This window comes from Perissodus microlepis, chromosome 18 (assembly GCF_051167445.1).
Source record: "Perissodus microlepis isolate ML-2025 ecotype Zambia chromosome 18, ASM5116744v1, whole genome shotgun sequence".
NCBI lineage: Eukaryota > Metazoa > Chordata > Actinopteri > Cichliformes > Cichlidae > Perissodus > Perissodus microlepis.
In genome coordinates this window covers 12,415,709-12,438,020 of record NC_140478.1, presented here as the reverse complement: position 1 = coordinate 12,438,020, position 22,312 = coordinate 12,415,709, and the positions used below count along the sequence as shown (strand labels likewise).

At 43.1% G+C, this 22,312-nt stretch overlaps 1 protein-coding gene across 8 annotated transcripts in view; it reads right to left on the bottom strand.

The window, feature by feature from the left end:
- Positions 1–22,312, bottom strand: part of LOC146367434 (SPRY domain-containing SOCS box protein 4-like) — an 81,353-nt gene that overhangs the window by 25,440 nt on the left and 33,601 nt on the right. For 5 of the 8 annotated variants that reach the window (XM_084911298.1, XM_084911302.1, XM_084911297.1 and 2 more), the window contains one exon: positions 11,755–12,713. In XM_084911298.1, the coding sequence (XP_084767424.1) occupies positions 11,755–12,487 (733 nt within the window). In that variant the 5' untranslated portion in view covers positions 12,488–12,713. Of the gene's footprint in view, positions 1–11,754; positions 12,714–20,150; positions 20,495–20,540; positions 20,787–22,312 lie in introns of those variants that run through there. The other 3 variants (XM_084911303.1, XM_084911296.1, XM_084911304.1) reach the window with 3 other exon arrangements.

The following is a 22,312-nucleotide window of genomic DNA, read 5'->3' as shown; positions in this document are numbered from 1 at the left end:
TCGGGCATAAACCGGTCCGTGGCGCAAAAAAGGTTGGGGACCGCTGACTTAGATAACTTCAAAATGTTATTGTTTGGCTTTTTTTTTGTATTTTATTTGTTCCTGAGTAAATCGGTTTGGCTGAGATTAAAGTTATAGTTTTTACACAGCTGAATAAACCTCAAGCAGAAAACTGATTATCAGAAGTATGAGATGCTCGAGAATATACTCCGGTGTCCTGTTATATTTTAGATAGCAAGGAGTTTATTAAACTTCACCGAAACAATCTGCAGAGTTCATTAAAATTTAATAAACTATCATCTTGTCTTTATTTTTAGTTAGCACATACCTTAAACACTTACAGCTGTAAGCTAATGATAGTTATATAAGAGCAGATGCATGCTGGTGCAATAAGCTGTACGTTTTACGTCTAATGGATGATGATCTGATTAGTCGACTAATCGCAAAAATAATCGGTGACTAGTCGACTATCAAAATAATCGTTTGTGGCAGCCCTAGAGCTGAATAAACTGGTGTAATTCAATTTTAACATGCAAGTAATATATGCAGGTAGAAAAACTTGAGACTATGGTACAATTCATCAGTGAAATATCGGCATGAACATGTTTCAAATACACTTTTCCCATATGGCTCTTCACTTAAAAGAAACATTTTCTGTGTCTGAATCATGTGGGAAAACAACTCCGTAGGTTTTTCTGTGTCCATCAATTTTTGCATGCTTGGCAGCAGATTTCAACAGCGTTCCCAAGCACTTAAAACACGACAGGTCACACGGCCACAAATGCCGCACTTTCTATGGTGTTTGGCTGGAGTTACAGTAGAAAAAATATGTTTGGGCGGGCAGGCAAAAGTGTTATCACCCGAGATCTCTGATGCCACGAAATGAAAGAACACATCCGCTGTGGCGCTCGGCTGGAGGGCAGACAGGGCATCAGCAAAAACACTCTGAAAGAATTACCTTGTATTGACTCAATGCACAGCGAAATCAAGCTGGGCAAGTGCATCATTATATTACAGTCATTCAACTTTTATTAAAAAAACTGAACAAAACTAAAAAAACAACTTAAAGAAGACATGATGTAAATTTTACGAGTGTGAAAGCATCAAATCAACCGGTGACCTGCGTTAGTCGAGAGCTGCTCGATGCTTCGTATCAACTGTGTTTATTTGTTTTGTTGTGTATTTATTTTGAAAGAGAACAGTCATTTCTGCAGGAGAAATGCCACCGAGAAGTTTATACACGACAGGCATGCGCTGCTGGTCTCCAAGGTTACCATCAAGCACAACAGTTGTTGGATTTCATTGTGAAATCGACACTAATTGTAGACATTAGCAAATGGTAGTCTTGTGTGTACAATGTTTAAAAGGTCAGTGAGCACAAAAAAAAGCACAAAACAAATGAAGAATGCAGACCAGCTGCGCACTGAGTCATACACATGCTTTTAAATACGTGTGCTGATACACCTAACTGACGCAAGCAAAAGTACTGAAGTGCATTATTGCAGCTGGGTTTCTTTTGACTTACAACATCAGTGCTGCTCTAAGAGATGCTGATGATTTAACACATTAACTCATAATGAGTGGAAAATAAAAACCTGGCACGAGCTTTGACGTTTTATCATCTTTATGAAAGCAAAACAGCAGCATGAGAGTTGTTAGAGTACTCGATGTAAGTAAGCATGTTATGGATCAGTCATACTACACGCTGTTGCCTGAGTGGCGACACATGTTGTTCAGGGGAATACTGCAGTGGCTACCTGCACTTTATAGTGGTGCAAAAAAAAATGGTTGGCCTCTTTAAAGCAGGTCTTAGTTGCTAAGCATAATATTTTGTGTAGCTGCAACATACGCTTAGGGTCTCCCATAAGTCTCTAAATTAAGAGGCAAACACTATGGTTGGTTGGTTGAGTAAATACAATGAAAGTGCCGTTGTTTGGCTCGAACAGCTAATGATAACTGGTAGAAAAGTAAAGGTTAGGTCAGCCTATTGGCTAGCTAGAGCTAGGATAGTTGTGATGCTTATGAGTTTATGCAAGATAAGATAAGATGATTCACCTCTGAAAACGACAAATCGAATCACAATGGTAAATTAACAGTTTAGAGTTCAGTAATATGGCCTCATGTTACAGTCAGTTTTCTGCAGTAACTTGATTTCATACGTGTCCTGTATACACAAAACTAGCTTTATGAAATCGTGGAGAGGAATTGAGAAAACTAATTTCTCCAGCCTCAGTTTTGTGGCCGTTTAACCCCGGCATAACAAGGTTTCTAATGAGCTTGTTCCCTAACGAGCTTCTACATGACAAAAACGAACTTCCAATGCGACCTGGGAGTATCTCAATTTAATGTAACAGTTAAAATAGGTGTGTAATTCTTTCCGAAACAGGTGGTGGGCAGGAGGGAAATCTGATTATGGACCTGCTGTTTTTATAAACAGTGTTAGGGAGACCAGATTGCCACGGTACATCTGTTTTCTGTATGTGCTTATTTACGTTTCCATGAGTGACCTGGCTTTTAAGTGGATGCACGCTGAGTCCCTGACAGGGAAATTATGAAAACATGAGTAATGTCACAAGCTAGTCGAAGAAAAATGAGAGTGAGGCAACTTTAAGAACTGCACTCCACCCAAAACAGCTCCAGTGAAGCTGCTAGGTGGCAAACAAAAGAGGATTGCACATGTGTGAAGGTGGCAAACTGCATGAGTGTGAATGAGGAAATTGCTTAAAGACCAAGTGAGAGCTGCCAACTTTCCATGATTAGAAACATTAAGAGGAGGTAGTCCAAGGGCATAAAAATTAATCCATTACATCACGTCTCTGCTGTTTTAAAGGCCAGGATTCCTGAACACTAATGCAACCCCTTGACCAAAGCCATGACATCGCTCTGACAAGATGTGCAAACAGGACACATCTGAAGTTTTGTCATCTAAACAGTGCGGCTTGCTTTTAACAGGAACAGGTGGACGCAGTTCACGGACAGACTTTAGCTCCTCTTCGTATGCCACAAGGGAAACAGCAGAGGAGAGACATCCAGATCAACAAGAGAGATGGCGGCGTTCGGACTATCAGTGCCTTCAGGTACCTTTAACTCGGCTAATAGCTTGGAGCGCAACAGCAGTTGTTCTGCAGTGCCGCAAAAAATAAGGTGAGGAAATGAACTGATAAACAGTTGAATAAGCTGAGGGAGTTTCATTCATCGGGGAGGAAAATGCCGAAAAGACACAGAGAGAGGGCCGAGAGACCTTTAAATAGAACTGAATCCCTGAGAGCGCACAAAAGGAATCCAGCCTGTCAGTAAATTGGTAATGTCAGGAGGCCAAATTGAAGTGTTGATTAGCGGCTGTGCCTACAGCTTCCTGAACAAAGAATGAAGGAGACGAAGATTGTGGAGGATTATCTTGCTCTCATTCATTACTGCTCTCCTTCGTTACAAAGCCGGGGAGTGATTGGATCGTCCTGTTAATAACATCGGACCTGTGGGCCTCACTGTGTGTGCGTTTGTGTGTGTTGGTGGCAGATTTAATAAATGAAAACAATGCTGTTCTGAGTCATCAGAGCCTGAACACTATCAAAATCATTCCTCTGGTTTATTTTATTTATTTATTTTCTATTAAAGTGGAAAGATTACACACACACCCAAATAGTTTTGTGCATTTACCTACAAGTAAAGGCAACAGTCTAAGGTAATATTCTTCTTCTATGTCACCCAAACAAGGCTCCAGTGTCTGGGAAAACCGTGGCTCACAGTCATAGTTTTGTCTGTGGCAGCGTTAAACATGGGATTTATGGGTTTGTAAAAGGCAACTGCTGAGCTTTCAAAACTAATTTTGGCTTCTAAGCTTCTCATGCTTGCATAAATTTGTCTGGTGGCTGGTGCTGCGCTGCATAAGAGGCTGCAAAGCAAAACTGATTCACCTAAAGCCCTTTCCCTGGTTTAAAAGTAGACTTTTAAAAGTTAATTGACGAGGACTTGTGTGTTTCTACAGTTCTATCCCCTTTCCATTAAAGGATGGCATCTTATGTTGGCTCCATGTCCGAATGAGCGCCCGGGTTGCCTTCTTATAAAAACTCCAAAGGCCGTCATGTAGATTCACCAAGTCTGAACATGTACAAAATAACAAAGCTGTCTCTCTGGGGTTGTTCGTGTGGGCCGTGCACACCTGCTTTTAGTGACCATGCACACCGTGGCTCTCTCCATCATTGTTTCGGGTATGTCTGGATGAAGATGTAAGAACCGTTAACTTAAAAGTGACCCCCTGTGTGAATGACAAAATGCCATCGCTTAATAAAGCCTGCAGCGTTCTGTATCCCATGCCGGGAAAAAAAAGCCTTACGAAACACACACAAAAGCTCAGGACGGGACAGACGGGGGGAAATGGATCAGTCCTGACAGAGAGGCAGGATAAATGGGGAGATAATCAGGTGTGAAATCACAGTGATTTCTTTCGGCAGTAATTCAGTCTGTCTCTCATCTTCTCTCAGCATGAGGGCCATTTCTGTTTTACACAAAAACCAACACAACTGATAGCAGAACTTTTAACACGCATACTGGCGGTACAGTGGGGAAATGTTAACGCGCCGGCTCCCTTGGCTATGTGACTATTCACAGATTCACAGGGAAGCATTCAGCATTTGAGACTTTTTTTCTCCTCGCTGTAGACTACTTCAGACTGTGTTTGCCATTAGTTAGCTTTAGGAAAGCTATAATTGTGCTTTTAAAGTTGCAAAATGCCACCAATGTTGTGGACAAGGTGAAAAGTACACGTGTAACACTTCATCCTGTGTTGAATTAAAAATACCTCTTTCCGCGTTACTGACCTTTTTCTCCAGCACTAAGTTACACAAAATTGATGTCAAGCAGCTCTTACATTAGTAAGATCAGGTGTGCACGGCTCTGGTCTTGGGGGTGTAGATCGATATGAGCCCATTAATGTGATGGAATCAATGAAAGAAAAAAGAAATAAACAGAAAGAAGGAAAAAAAGCAGCCGAAGAAAGAAAGTGGGAACAGAAAACAGCCAGGAGACACATACTCGCTGCAGACACGCAGCACAGTTCAGCAGACACGCAGTCATACTCGAGTCCGAAACCATCTAAAAAAAACAACTCGAGTTAATCTGGTTTTACAAGTAGGCAATTAATTTGCAGTGCAGCTGATCTGCTTAAATAGTCCACTTATTTTGAGAAGTTCAGAAGCTGAACCAGGTCATTGCTGTAACTGAAACACTGATGCTGGACTTGGGATTCTCAATTAAAGTTGTATAATCGACTCGGGCAAAGGCACCACTCGACAGCAGTTGAGCTGTTAGCCACGTAAGGTCATTAGCTATTTTAAGTCGACAAGCTTAAGCCTGGAAAAGGTTACCCCAGTTTCTCTCTAAAGCTCTGTGAATGAAGCTGCATAAAAGCCAGCCAGTGATTATTGCTGTGAGATCATAGATTATTGCATTTTTAGGCCCAGGAACAGCTCGAGATAAGCTAAGTACACTGATAAACAGCTGTACACTGATTATTTTAACTAAATATTTTAAATATTCACACGGATTAAGATTAAAAATCTCAAATGTCGTTATATGCATTAGATTGTGTTTGAGTATGTCTAAAACACTGATTCATATTCCAGTACTTGTCCTTTTACTAATCAGACCGACGTTTGCCCTGGAGCTCTTCATTAGCACCCGGTTTCAGCGCTGCCCCATGATTCCCACATCATCTAACAGTTTATGTGACCAGAACCGACACCAGTGGCTCGACACGACTTTCAATTTGGCCCTCGTTTGCTCTGTACACCTCCCGTCTTCTTCATCTCTAATAGCGCTCCTTCCCTTCTTTGCCTTTTATCAGCCTGTCTCTGTCAGTCCTCATTCTAGCTGCCAATCTGTGATTATTCCCACATTTCAGAGCTGCCTCCATCGCACTTTCCATGCACTTTTTTTTAGCTATATTTATCTGTTCAGTTCTCTCTATTCTGTTCTCTTTTTCTCCTTCCTCACTCTTGTTGCTTTTTTAGTGCCTCTTTTTTCTTAAAGCTTTGACACTAGAGAGCATAATAAAATCACCATCCTCACTTTTTAGGCTCTGTTTAGTTCATGTTCTCTGTTTGCCTTTTATCTCTCGCATGTCACTGGTTTCCCCTCCGCTCTTCTCCAATTCTTTACTTTGTCTATCTCCGTTTTATTTTTTTATGTTTTCTATGCCTCTTTCTTCTCTTCTTCACTGCTCTTCTCTGCTGTTAAATATTTGATTGTGAGCACACTGAGATGACACCACCGTTCCCCGCTGCAGCCGAGGGTGTTTAGATCTCAAAGCAGAGGATGGAAAAAGAAACATGAGGCACTTTCAAACCTCCATTTGAGCTTTTTCTGTGTCATTTAATCTTGTTTTGCAGTGTCAGAGCGTCCAATCAGAGGTGTTCTTAATATTATATATCAAGAAAGGCAGAGTCCCGGAACATATCAGAGGCATTCGGCCACCGAGGACATTTCATTTAGGCAGAACAGTTGTTGACGTAGCTTCTTCTGAGACAATTTGCACAAGCTATTAAGCTACTGCGTAGGCACTACAAATTAGCCACGAAAAAAATTTGCACAATTAGCAGAGCAGGTGCAAAAACAAAGTGCTCTCTCAATTATGGATGATCAAAACATTTGGAAGAAATTCAAAATCAGTGTCGGGTTGTTTAAAGAAAAGCACAAAGTATAACTTTTCTTCTTTTTCCCCCCCCCTCCCCACTGTGTGTGGGCTTCAAAGAAGCTGCTTATAGCTAAATGTGCAAAGGAGCAAACACTTCGGGGGAAACGAACGAACAAGACAGAGAAAAACAAACCAGTGATGCATGCAAATGTGACAGTAAAAAGCACAGGGAGACATATCAGGGAACCATAAAGAGCAGGATGCAAGCCTAAGGCTGGCAGCCAAGTTAAGCTAAATCACCAACCCAGTGACCCACATATCACAGGCAGCAGTTGGTGCGAAACTCCACGCACTAGCTCAGGAAGCTGAGTCACTGCTCCTAACATGAATGCTAATGGTTCAGATACTGGCATCCCGTCCATCCATCCTGGAGTGAAATTTACATGCAAAAGCCAAATAATAAGGAAATTAACGAGCGCTAAAGTACCCAAATTAAAAATGCTGGGTTTAATTTTATATGCTGTGGTTTTATGACACCCACCTTTAAATTTCCCACATGCCACAATGCTCGACTTCACAGTGATCTTTGAAACTACTTCAATAGAAAGTAGTCACTACCTTGAGGACGAGTTGCTTTTCTGTTTTCAAAAATAAACATTTCCGTCCTTTTACCGACACACAATTTTAAAAAACCCTCACCGTATTTTAGCGCCTGCAGAAATCTGAGACGGGAACGCCTCAAAACTGCAGCAGATCTAAGAAATCCAAATCTGCATGACTTAATATCACAAAGGAGGGCAACGGAGTTTGTGCCGACTTTGTTTTGATCTGATAAACCAGCACTTGAACAAAAACTGCAATCATTACTATAAAAGCTCTGGAAAGGTTAAATACTTTCTACTAAAGAGTGAATTCCTGATCATTTATGAACCTGAAAAACCAGACATCAATTAAAGCGTTCCTACTGACAGACAGTGCGCTTTCTGGGGATCTTAGGGTGCCATGATCTTCATGTAAACAACCCAGACACAACTAAGACCGCTGTGTGAAGTTCTAGTGAGTAGGTGGCTGCAGCTGGTTTAGGTCTGACCTGGAGTGTGTAAGCTCATGTGATGCAGACTAAACAGTAGGAGAGAGGGAGGGAGGTCAGGGTGTCAGCTCTCAGCTGGCTTACAGGAGAAAGAAACTGGGTCACTTCACGTCGACAGATCTGCTGGAATGTGAATAATCCTGAATAAGCCGGCAGTTGTGATTTTGACTGTGAAGTATAAATTAATGGCAGAGAAAACCGTGTAGTAGTGCCGGTGTCTGTGAAATGCTGCAAAAAGAAAAGTTCAGCATTTTAATATTTTAAGATTCATTTTTCATCATTTTTAATGTGTTTTTTGTGGCCTTTTGTGGTTTGTGTTGCAATACCAATAACACCAGCTTTTTCAGCTCAGAGAGCTGATCAGCTGTGCGCCTGTCACACATCCCTTACTGTGCAAACCCTTCTCTCTCGCTGCCTTTGTGCTCTGCTTCCACCCTTCTCCTGATAAAACTTCAGTATGCTCGCTGCGACTTGCAGATGTTATCCTGCTTTTACCAATTCTCTCAGCTGTAACCGTCTCTCTTGGGTTTTCTTCCATTCTGTCACTCTCTCTCCCACCTTATCTGCTCCCCCCCCCCAACCTTTTCAACCCTGTTTTCCCCTTTGCTTCCCTCACAGCCCATGATGCAACAATGACTGGTCAGCTTAATTGTCTGTATGGATAAATCATATGACAGCTGTTGGACGGGGGAACTATTCAGCCACGTGAGAAAACCACACAGACATTGGCTTCACCGGCAGGAAAGAAATTCTGGACAAGTAACTGTGGTGAAAATCATCCCCAGAAATTGTATTTATAAGCTGATAACAGCAATATGTGCCCAGAAACTGCATTTAATTATTCAGAGAAAAAAAGGAATTATACTCTGGGTGGTTTGTAAATTAGCTGTTAAACTGCCATATTTTGCAGTGGCATTCTGCATAATATGTGCTGGAGTACAAAGACAGGAGAGAAAATGGCACATATCAGGGCTAAAGGTCCCATTTTAGCTAATCAAAGTGCCACTAATTGGCACAATTATAGACACAGGACAAGAGAAAACTATGAGCGGAAGAAAAAGAACCAAGGAGAAGAAGGAGAGAGTCCTTTAAGGTTGCAAAGAAATTAGCTGCATGTGTAGTTTATGTAACATAGCATCTATTAAGTTAAATATACTCTAACTGGGAAACAGATCAGTTCACATGTTTATGGAGGAAGCCTCGGGCTCACATGTGCAGGACAATGCAGACTGAAGTTCATATCCGTTTCTGGTCGCTTTGTGCAATCTTACAAAAACTGCCATGAGCCTGAAGTGCTACTGGCTTCATCGCTCTCCGGTGTGTCACTGCAGGAATGGGAGTAATGATCTCAGGTGGAGCAAAATGACGATCACAGAGCAACAGGGGCCTGAGCCGGAGTGATGAGAAAAGCAAACAGGGTGACGTGAAGACGGCGCACCAACAAATCTCTTTTTAATACCCGGCAATTGCGTTGTTTCTTCCTCCAACAATAATTTACAAACAACCCAACGGTGGCTTCTCATAGGTCGGCTCATTAGATACAGTCACTACCGAGCGATTACCGTGAAAAAAGAAAACAAAAAGGTGAAACAACGTCTGTTCTTCGGCTGACCACACAATCGTGGTTTGCTGTGCACACAGACACTCCTTTACTCACAGGCAGACAGCAATTATGACTTCATTCTCTCTACTCGAGTCATCTGCAGGGCAGACGAGCCGATTCAATCCAAAACTGATACTGAAAGAAGCTGCCGCACAGGCTGTAATCACAGCCTGCCCTGCGTGAAAGAGATCCTGCTTTAGGCTATTTACTTCACCTTTTTACTAAACCCTTGAAATATCACTCACTGCTGTCTTTGTTTGGAATTCAGAGCGACGCCTGGAGCGCTAATAACCCAAAACGACGTCTCAGCAACAAATGAATGGAATCAGAAACCGAATGAATTGTTACGGATTTGGTAGTCCGAGCGGACTTCCCCTACTTTAGGCCTCTCTCAAACACGCTTTTGTTTCCGTGTGTTTGCGCACACATTCACATGAGATTTCATTTACTTTGTTTGGGAAATTCTGAATGCATGGCTGTATAATAAAGACCGTATTCTAAAAAAAGCTGTGACTGGTTACAGTTAGTTAGATATTTCTTGCTCACTACAACCAGTGTCTTCCCAAGATCCCCTGATTTTTGAGTCTTCTTCATTCTGTTTTGTACTCTGACCAAAAATATGTATTTTTTTAATTTCATGCCGTGTCAGTGTCTCTCATACACACATCTCAGCCGGCTTGCGACGATGGGCCTCTACCCTCCTCCCTGCATTAAGCTTTACACACAGCCAAACCTCATTTCACAGCATGAAGGCTGTGAGATTGTAGAAGCGAGTGCTTTAAAACGGACTCAATATTCTACATAAATGAAAAACGGTGCTTTTAAGCAGTCAAACAATGTTTAATAGAGACAGGTTGGAGATTAAAAGATTTAATGCACACATATAACAGGAGTTAAACTGAAGGATAGAAAATAAATACAGTTCAGGCAAGAGGGTTTTTTTTCTGATTCATATTCCAGTTGGCCAGCTGCAATTTTAAGGCAAAAAAACCCCCAATTTAAAGCTGGAATTACGCCTGTTATTTTTTTTAGAGAAGAAAATGGGCTCTTGGTGTCATGGTGTCCCTGGAGAGCAGAGAAGTTTTGAGAGAAAAAAAATTCAAACAGAAATTTGAGATGATTGGGCAAAGAGAAATGAGATGTAACAAACTACAGAGAGCGACGGGTTTTCCTTTGAGATTGCTGTTGGGCTTACACACAAAAGCACACCCTGTTGTGAAATCAAATAAGACCCACAGGGCTCAGCGAACTAAAAGGGAGGGAGATTATACGCCTGTTGTCACAACACACCCTTTCCCTTCCTGGCAGGTGTGTGTTCATACGTGTAAGTGTCCGTGATGTGCGTCTAAGTGAGCTTTTAACGAGACGTTCAAAGCGTTACTGTTTAGACTGTGACGGGGGAGCCTGTCTCTTCTCTTTTGGCGCGCACATGCAGACAGTGGGAGAGACTTCAGAGATCAAAGAAAACAATCACAAGCAATCTGTTTACCCAATCAAAACCAAAAAACCTGCAGAAGAGTATTTTAAACTACTCTTTTTTTCATGCGTGCACCACATGTCTGCTCTGCCACAGCAATTTGAAACACAGTTAGCTCATGATACACTTCTACAGCCGGAAAAAAGCCAAATCACTGAAAAATATAACAAAATCAACCCAACGCATCGATCGCTAACGTCTGACTGCCTTGTTAAAAACACCTTCTCTGTCTTTCTGAAATAACTTAAGACTCCTCTCCGGCTTCAAGCATCGCTAACGAAAGCACTTCAATTTAAAAAGAAGAAGAAAAAACCACTAGAAATTGCACACTCAAACCGCTGAGACACTAATGCTTTCAGTACTGAGTACTTAATAATGAATGTTGCAGAACACGTGGACTCCTTCCAGTGGTACTCAAACTAATTTTCACCCTGTTTGCTGCCAAAGAAAGTGTGTCAGATTTGCAATCTCAGAAGAGTGACACAACAAACTGAAATTCTTACAACACCACGAAGGGATGCGTCGTATTACGACACCGCCACATTAGCTTAGTTCAGTGGTTTCCTTTTTTTTCTTTTCCTTTTTTTTTTTATATCAGGCATTTTTTGTAGGTAGGTCATCTAAGGCAGCGGGCCCCAACCCCCGGGCCTCGGACCGGTACCGGTCCATGAGTCGTTTGGTACCGGGCCGCGAGAGTTTTCAGGGTTTTTATCAGTTTTCAGCGTTATTTTGTTATCGTTTTGATCGTTAACTCGGTTTGCATTTATCCACGACACCTTAAAGGCTGGTCCGTGAAAATATTGTCGGGCATAAACCGGTCTGTGGCGCAAAAAAGGTTGGAGACCGCTGATCTAAGGTCATGTGAATATGAACTCTGAGTAGTCTCCACTACTGCTATTACTGCTGGATTATGTTCATAATGTGTAAATAGTCACCAAAAAGTGGTTACTTACGATCCAGGCCGTTGATGTACTTCATGGATATCTCACAATGTCCCCACACGGCGCTGACGATGGGATACAGTTTCTTTCCTTTCAGTCCTCTAAATGCCACTCCTAGATACTGTCCATCCACCATAAAACTTAAGGTCCCTTCGTCCATGTCCAGTATCACTAGCAGAGAGTCCGGAAGGGTGAACGACTCCTCCGGCTCCAGGAAACAAGGGTAAGAGGGCAGTGAGCTGTGCGCCCTGTTCTTACTGTCGTGGTAGAGCCTATTACGTCCCAGATCCCAGCCCCAGGACTCGCAGTCTGACCCCACTAACGCTGTGTAGCCAACAGAATGTAAAGGAGCTTCGGAGGTTGCCACTCCGACCACAGCGTGGGTGCCTCGCTGCCGGACAGGCCAGTTGATCTTCCATACATGGAGTCCCCTCGTGTATCCGACCCGCCCCCGGATGCAGTCCGTGCTCTGAGCGACAGGGTGGCGATGAAACGTTAACTTATCGTCCTCTTTGATGAAGATGTTAAGCGACCGGTCATCGGCGTTCCACGCGTGACGGAGTTGAGTCTCCAGTCCAGCGCACGGCATGTCCAGTAGGAGATCCAGCCTGGGAGGTTTGAAGAAATCCGGGCCCCTTAGCTCAGGGTGCTGCCGGCGATGAGTCAGGGGTCGGTAGGATGGGGAGCCACCGCTTTCCCCGCGACCATCTACTGATTTAATGCTGCCAGAGATCTTTTGGCCCATGGCTGCAGTGCAATGACTGACAGAAGGAAGAGGAAGGAAGAGGGGAAGGAGGAGTCGCTGCAGGTGGGTTCTTGCACGGAGCCTGACGTTACCTCATCAATGCAGTGAAGCTGAGGAGTGTGTTTCTAACTGGAGAGTGGTAAAGGGAGATGAAGGTGTACGAGAGACCTGTGTGATCTGGTTTCATGCCACAGATTTCTTCAGAAAGACAGAGCCGCTGTCACTCCTGTTGAGAGAAGCACAAGAGGAAAAACACGTAAATAAAAACAGAGATAGCAGATATCAAAAAAAGAAAGAAAATGTAGAGGAGCTGAAAGAGAAGCACAGTGATGGCAACGGGTGGCAAAACTTATTGTTTCACAGATTTTGTGTGGCTTTGATTTCAGAGAAATACACAATGAACAGGACAATTACTGGCACAAATACCCATGTATTTCCTCTGACTCATCATGCATCCTACCAAGAAAGTCATGCGCCTGTGACAACACACGTATGTTACCGTGCAAACATTGCCCAGTTGTGCAACATAGCCCAGATCTGAACCTGCCACACTCTCATTTAGTTAATGCAAATTTAATGGGTATTGCCTGAGTCTGCAAAAATATCAACAGAAGGCAAACGGAAAGCACAAGGTAATAATTTATCTCCAATCCTCTGTGTAACGGAGTTGAAAACGTCAGCTAGTCTGCATGCCGAGGCGTTTGGTAAAATGATGAAACATGGCTCCAGTTCTGTCTTTGACGCTCATGTGTGTGACACATAAAACAAGAGCGAGCTGTAACCACAGTTAATACTTTCATTTTTAGGAAACAGTTTTTGTTTTCATTGGTAAACATCAGTTTCCACTGTAGACGCTTTAAGTTTTAGTTTAGATTTTAGTTCGTTTCTTGTTATTTCACTTCCACTTTGGGAATCCAAATCATTAATTTCTCTCACTCCGGTCACCTCATTATAACATTCCTGTGATACTTCTATTTGATTTACGCACATCTAAATAAATTGGAAATTGGACATCTAAATAGACAAAAAATGAACTTGTTTATTTTAGTAATTATTTTTAAAGTTGTTGCAGTAAACGAATTGAAACCCTTATTTCAGGCTGTGAAGCTGCTACAAAGACACGATTTCTCGTTGTCACACGCACACAGGCAGGTTCGGTGCACTTCAACCAACGTAATGATCTCTTCCTGGAACGACAGCTTCTGCTTCCTGTTCACAGGAAAACAGCCACACTTCATGCAAACGGGGAAGTGAATCACACAGCTCCCTGCATGTCTGCTGCTTGTATTTACCTCATCCTGAATAAGCCACAAAGTGACTGTCTGTGTGTACGTGTGTGTGTGTGTGTTAAATGAACTGACGCTTCTTCTGGTAAGAGTGTCTCACACTTCAATATGAGTGATTCACACCTTATTTACCTGTCAACACGCATACAAAAAAATGCGAAAGCACAAAAGGCAGCTACCGAAGATCTAACCTCGTTCTGCTATTGACAATACAAACTGTTATTTACAGTTTACATGAGAAACTGCTCTGCTACTGTATCAAAATTTCTAAATAGGGTCTATTGTCTCATTTTTTTTACTCAAAATAGTTACTTAAGCCTAAAAAAAATAACATTGAGTTAAAAAACATTTTTACAAAAGCTTCTCAAACTGTTTTTTTTTTTGTTTGTTTTTTACTGTACATTAAGATTGGGGACTGAATGGCAAAATAACTGAAGGTTAACAATATCAAAAAAAGTAAGGTATAACTAAAAACAATGGTGAAAAACTCTCATAGTCTGTGGACAGGGCTTACCCTCAGCCATCACAGCTGAAATGCCTCACCCCAACCCTAATTCAAACCTTTTAACTCCACACAGGATCAGTTCAAATGTCGTCATTTTCCCAAAAGTCCTCACACCCGAGCCCTAAAGCTGGTCCTCAGAAAGATATACAAGCGTCTCATTTTGACCACATGCATTTTCCAGTTCTCTCTCTTGCTCTCTTTCTTTTTCCCCTCTCCGTGAAGGTCATGGCACCTACCAGCCACACCAGCCAATGTATGCCACTACTCAGTTCACTCCTCAGCATGAAACGACTCAGTGCTCGGACACACACACACACACACACACACACACACACACACACACACACACACACACACACACACACCTGCCTCAGTGTGTGTCATCACTGCTGGCAGGTGGGTCAAGGGTGGACGCTGCATGGAAGATTTCAACAGTCATCGCCGCCAAACCTCAGCCAAGGAAAACATCATATAAATTCGTACGCTCTCTCAGCGTCTTTATACATGTGTCTCAGCTGGTTCAGTCTGGCACGGCGCGTGGCATTACGGGGCTGTCATCAAGGAGGCACTTGACCTCTGACATCCATATCGTCACGGTCACCGTTGCATAGTAACCTCGCAAGAAGCTGGTGGTGGGCTGGCATACTGCTGCGAGTAGCAGCAACATGCTTCCACCATCTGTTGTTTACTTTCCCTCCCTCCATCTTCCTCTTCTCCTGCTACTGGCTCCTTTAAGACTGCACTCATCCCTTCATGCAGTCAGTTAGAGTTAAGCAGGTATGGAGTGGACAGCAGCTGACGTAGAGCTACGCACGTGCCAAATACACACACATGCAAAAGAAGGCAGGTTTTTTTCTAATAACTCCATGATTATTGTTTTCTTGGTCAATTAATCATTTGATCTATAATGTCACAAGATAGTACGTGTTTGTGCACCGCCACTATTGTGGTAGGAGATATCAATTTTCTTTTACAAGTTTAAATTCGTTTGATTAGCTTTAATATGGAAGGAATATGCAAAGAAGAGAGACTAGAAAGAAAAACGAAGAAAAAAAAAAAGCTAAAATAGACGATCGGCAAAGTCGTCTTTAAGATATGACACAAAGAGAAAAAACTATAGAAACTAGAAATTCCACAGCGAGGTGAAAAGTTGGGAAAGAATGAGATAAGAAGGCAGGTAGAGGGCAGTGCAGCTGGTGTGGGCTGGCTTCATCTGGCTTCTCCTGCTGTACCACTAACAAGCTGCAGCCACCTGGAAGCTCGGGGGAGGTGTGTGTGTCTGTAAGTATGTAACATTGTATTAGAGGCGTGCACTGTGTGTGCGAGTGCGTGTGAGTGTGTCGGCCTGTCTCACGGACTGCGTTTCATTTGAAACTGACCAGCAAGCTCTGACTGGGCAGACAGGCTTTGAAGTCACACACACAGACACACGCATGCAGGGACAGCTCACACACAGGGAAAGGAAACTGCCGAGGAACCTCTCACTCATACTGCACCACCCTCTGAGAACACACTAGAAACGTCTGTGGGCTTTTCCACAAAAATTACGCCAAGAACCCTGAGCGCTGTGTTTAAATATAAAACTGTGATTAACAGAAACCGAGTTGTCCCGAGTTTTCAGCACAGTCTTTAATGCGGCGGTGTTTACTGTGAGTTTGCACTCGCTTGGCAGTTAATCACGGACTTTTAAAGAAACGACGCAGAAGTTTACAAAGGATAACGGCTAATAGCTTCCTGATTATCGGTTCATTCATGAATGTCTAGCCTGAGAGTCACAGCCACCTTTAGACAGCGACAGCAGAAGAAATAATACGTATTATCGTATTATTATATTCTTTGGAAATCTATTTACTCACCTGCCTTGCCACAAACACCACTTATATCTGTCTGTTTAATATAAGGAGTGTAATCAGCAGCTGGTTAGTTCAATAGTTATTTTTCTTTTCTTTTCTTTCCAAGCACAGAGGCGAGATAGCAGTTTTCCCTTTGTTTTATTATTTATGCTGAGCTAACTATACAGGCTGCTCGCTGTAATTTTCTATCAGGGGCGTTTTCAATCTTAATTTACTTCATCTGCAAGAAAGCAAATGAGCCTATTTGCCAAAATGCCAATTTAAGACATTCTCATTCATTTAGAGCAAAAGGATTATGACATGCAACAAAGCCAGACTCAACTTCAGTCAAACAGATGCATTCGTTTAAACACAATGAGCAGCGAGCTGAAAGTTCACGTGTCTGTTTCAGTTACTGAACAAGAAATTCAGCAGCTTCCTCCTGACATATTGAGGTGTCTGTTTTTTCCCTCTGAAGGAATGTCAATGGGTTGGCTTTAAGAAAAAAAGAAAAACAGCTAAAATATCTATTAATTATTCTATAGTGTAAAATTCACCACGCAGCGCCACAAAAGTCTATCAGGAAACAATGTAAAGCTTTGGAGCAGGCAAATAAACTTCATGTGTCTCATGATTTTGTTCTGCTCAACCCTGCTTTGCCTTTTTGTTCGAGGCCCAAATGTGAACCTTGCCTGTCACTCCAAATTACAGCAACTTTGCATCATTCTCGTGACGTCTGAAAATGAATCACAAAATGGTCACTTCTTCCACTTTCCACTCCTGGGAGGACATCTGGGCACCACAGCGTACAAAACCAGCACTCACACACAATCCCAAACACACATTTCTAACATACAGCATCTCTTCATAGCAACAGCTGTACCCACTAGATTAAACAAACTACCATCCTCTCTACATTGCTGACATTCATTCCTACTGAGGGAATCCCTGGGTAGATGAAGGTGCCAGAGCCAGACATAAACTGTACCGTCTGTCTCCTAACATGATGTCAAAATACAGACAGAGACAGTGGACTGGGATTTTAAACTCCTCCAGCTGATGACACCTCTGGACTTATTAGGCTTCAGCAGAAAGAGACGTTACCACTCTATCACAGTCACCCTTTGTAGGTTTTACCCTCTCGCTTTCCTGTCTCTTCACACAGCTGTTTTCAACAGCTTTCCTGTATTTGCTACACTCTCCTTAAATTCTCTCTCAGCTCTCATTCCCGCTGCCTCACCCATTTGTCTCTGCCTTCCAGTGCCACTAAATCCAGGGAGACTAGCAGAACTGACACCCTATCAGTTTGTAATGGTGTTTAGCGTGTGGCATTGCAATGCAAGCTCAGCAAGCAGAAAAAGCACAGGTTGCAAAACTCCGGACATAGCTGCATACTATTGCACATGCTCACTGTCACAAACACTCTCTCACAGATAAAATGACACATGTACCGTGAAAGTTAATGGCTGCCTTTTTCCTTTTCCCCACTTTTTTTTTTTTTTTTTTTTTTTTAACTCAATCTCTGATGCATTGCTTTTGATGGATTCCCACTCGCTCTCCTTCTTTGTTCCATCAGTGTGTTAACTCTTTACAGAGTTAACTTTACAGAGACGCTGTCTGGAACCACGTTCCCTAATGAATCATGTTCCATCTCCTACATCTTCCTGCTCGGTTCACATTAATGTGCTCTGCTCTTTCGCCTTAATATTAAACAGAATCACGGGTGACTTAGGAACTGAAACTGATCTACTTTCCAGCATTATGAAACTCTAAGATGCAGAGGATGCTGTCTGCTTCTAAGCTGCTATGCTTCTTCCATGCCTGTCGCAACACCTTAAAAATCCATGGCGCCCTAAGGGAAGACCATTAGTGCTACAGTGATTGAGCACCCCTTTATGGACAGCTATGCAGAACCTATTCACCCCTCTCTCGCAGACATATGGACACACGTGTCCACAGACACGGCCTTGGCAATGCCATACATAAAGCTTTCTGGGGCAGCTGTGGCAGATTCACAACCCCAGCAGTAAAGAAACTGCATCAAAGTCTGTGAATATGACGCACTGCTGCTGCCTCGCTCACTTAGCTGAGCCGCTTCCACTAGTGTGATGAAACGTGTCACACCCACACAAGTGAAAGCACAACCCAGGAATTTTTGAAAACATATATACATATATACCTCGTATGATGTAATGATGTTGAAAACTCTGAGTCACAGATATTCTGTTTATACAACTACAAAACACTGGGGAGTTTTTTGGAGCTAAAAGTTTATTAATTAGTCAACCTGCAAAACGCGCATTTAGAATTCTAATAAAGGAAAAACCCACAGCAGCATGTTAACATACTGACATGCTGCCGTACAGGAGTGATGTTACCTTTTAGCCACACTAACTAAAAATTGGCTTCTGGGCTTTAAAAGTGACATCAGCGCTCAAGCGTCTGACATGTGTATTCTTTTTACTGACCAGCAGGAGGCGACACTACTGACTGCAAACAAAGCTCAGCACTACAGAAGCATATGGGAAAATGACCTCCAGCTCCCACGATCTGTGAAGCCATTACACTCTTTGCTGGTGACCTGATGGCTAGGTTGAACTCTTAATGCACACCCCCATTAGTCAAAAAGGACAATAATGCAATGCACGCTTTAGGGCGGGCCTATCATTGTGACCAGCTCAAGCCTTGAATTAACAATTTATGTCTGGAGGACGTCTAGTTGCATCTCTTAGATGCAGTTTATGGCTAGCCATTTTTGCTAAGCAACATTTGGTAATGAGGATAAACCTCAAAATTCAGCTGATAACAATGGGGCTGTCATGAAATAAAAATATTGGCTGAATTACATTTTTTGATCTAATGATGGCAACCAAAGCTTCATGGCATTTCACTCAGCTGTTTATGCCATCTGAGTTAGGCAAAAGTGCTGGACCAACATCCTGACATTTCCATCTGATCAGCATCGTGTAACAACTTGTTATATTTGAGATTTAGACACCTGGACTGGCAAAACCAAAATAATGGAAACTGTATGTTTTAGGATTGAGACACAGCTCACATGCTGCTCTGCTCGGATATCTGATTGAGAAAAGTACACACACACACACACACACACACAGAGTGAGAGAGAATGAGAGGGACACAGCATGATACTGAGAACCCTCCCCACTTCTCTTAGTTTTTAAGAAGAGAAAGACAAAAAAGGAATTACAAAATCAACAAAAGGTGTCAGAAAATGTTAAATAGCAGCGGCTGCGAAGGAGTAAAGCTGCATGGATCTGCATCTGAGTGAAATAAAGAGAGCTTAAGGGAGCAAAAAACAATGGAAGGGTTGGAGGAGAGAGAAAACAGCGGTCAGCAGCTGACAAAACAAAAGGATAAAGTCAGAAAGGAGAGCTGCTATCTCTCTATCCCAGAATGGACTACACAAATACACCCTCCTGCCCCAATCCATAGACTAAACACAACAGTGACAGAAATGCTACTGTGGAGCGAGTCAGGTGCTCACAAATATATAGACAAACAATAGTGTTTAAAAATAGAAAGCAGGATCTATCTTATTGCATGTGAGCAGGGGGGAAATCCAGAGGTAGTTTATCTGAGAACTGTCTCTCTCCCAAACAAAAGCTGACCCCCCCCCCCACACACACACGCACACACACACACAAGCAGACACACACAGGGGTATCCCAGCTGACCAGCTGAGACCTCGAGACCATTAAGAGAATTGAAAGCGACAGAAGGTGAGCAAGAAGAGGGAGAGCCGGAGGGAGGAGAGGCTCAGTGTGAAGCAGCATCCATAAGAGGAAATGTTTCCAGCAAAAGCAGCAATGCGTAGGCTCATCACCGTCTCTCGTAAACATGATGAAAAATGAATCATACTAACAGCGACTTTTAACCTTCATCGTCTATCCCTGTATGAACTGTCACAAAGAGCACTTCATCGCTCCAAGGCTGCTCTGTGTCTTCCACAAGTACACACACTCCTGAAATAGCAACAATCTCTCTCAGCGGGATATTTGAGCAAAGACACACTTCACCTTGTAGACATCAGATCAGATCAAGCTGCTTACGGGGAATCTCCAGTGACTCTTCTCACAGCTCAGTGCGTGTAGCTGTTCAGCCTGAGTCCATGTTCAAATCCGAAAGGCAGGCGAAAAACAAGCTGAAACTCCTCCAGCCAGTCGCCGGCAGCCAGAAAACCCAAGAAGACAGGAGGAAGAAGAAGCAGCAGCCGGTAAGTCGGACAGACAGAAAGAGAGCGAGAGCGAGAGAGAGAGACTTCTTTCCTCTGAGAGCTTCCCACCTCTCTCTCTCTCTCTTGCCTCCTCCTCCTCCCTCCCTTGTTCCCTCCCTCTTTTCTCTCCCTGGAGCTTATCTGTCCTGAGGCTATCACTTCTTTTCTTACCCCCCACCTTCCCCCAACTCACTTGTGCTCGAACTCCGACGAGCGTTTCCAAGGCAGCACCGTCACTCGCAGCTCCACGCGGACTTTTAGCACCACTCCAGTTTCAGTTCCACTTCAGCCTTTCCGAGAGGAGAGCTGGGGGTGGGGTGGGGGAGCGGGAGAGAGGCCTGAAAGCCGATCCGTTGATCTAATCAAGCAAAGTTACCAACAGCAACCAGACCAGCAGGCAGCTGAGAGAAACACCCGGTACACACCCCACCCCACTCATGACTCCCCACTTCTCACAAAGAGCTCACACAGAGCCAACCAACCACACCAACCCCCGCCCCGACTGCTGGAGCCACACACAGACACACATGTTCACGTACACATTCACCCCGACACGTGCACGAGCGGATCATGTGCACATTTCAGGCGATAAGGTGAGAAAGGCAGGTCGTGTCCTACGTGCACTGGTACGTGGAAAGCTACAGTTAAACACACGAGGACGACATTCTTGCAAAAGCTATTAAGCAAAAGATTTTAAAAAAAGGTTAAAAGAATAAATAATTGTCTTCACGGTGTTTGATTACTGTTGCTGAGTACCAAGTGTTCCTTTTTGTCCACTTTCCATGTGTGCAATTAGCACATTGGATTCAGTGCTGTCTGGGTGATGACCCCCGCTCTCTTTTGTTCTGCTCTATTACACTCTGTGCCAGCTGCTCTTTCCTGTTGTAACCTCCTTTATCTGCCCACAACTGCAAATTACAGCATAACTACTGCATAACTCTGAGGTGATGCGATGACTATGTTCATTTATCAGCCTTTTCCTGCAGCTACATCAGTCAATTAAGAAATCAGGAAAGTAAATAGAGTACTACAGACAAAACAAGCACATTCCGGAAAGCTCTCACACAAGCTCCTCACACTCTGTCCTCGGATCTTTCTCTCATCACCGTGTGGCATTTAGAAAACACGGCACACACGTGTTTGCTGACTCACACGCGCAGACACATTAACACATATATAGTCGTGTGGATGTGCAATCCTACAGGACCGGGGCCCTGCCAGCTCACTTCCTGTATGAGCTTCCTTTCCCCATGACCACCGGGGAACTAAAACCCCCATGACAACACATCTCCCACTGTATCATTACATCACATGTCAGCTCAGACATTCAAGCGCAATTTGCAATAACAGAGAGTTGTGTGAGAGTAAATCTTGGTTTGTATGACTTTTGTTTTCAGACATCTACAACTAACAGTGAGGTCACGTTTAATGAGGAGTTCATGTACAACACCACCACCCCGCAATGAAAACACAAACGAGACTTCAAGGGACAGTTCAGAGTTTTTGCGACTATATTTATTGCTTTGCTGTGAATTTAACCATTTAATGCATTCACTGCATCCCTGGATTTTACTAGACATTACCTGATATCTAACAACAAAGACTCGTATGATGTTAGAATGCACCAATTTGTTCCAAGGTGAGAATAATGCAGGTAGCAGTTCAATACCAGTGAACGAAATATGTTCTACCCAGACACCTCCTCTCGCCCAGGGCAGGGCGTGGAAATACTCCAGTAGTGAGAACACGTCTGAAGTGGATTGCCCTCTTTCGTGTGTACATGTTAGAAATAGCAGTTTCAGAGAATGTGGGACAATGTCCAGATCTTATTATCCCTGAAGTGTCTATATTTCATGTGTGAAAATGGTTTTGGTGCTACTGCTGGATGGCTTATGAGAAGGATGGCTGTGGCTCAGGTGGAAGAGACGGTCGACTGGATTGGTCCCTGGCTCCCCAAGTTGTCCC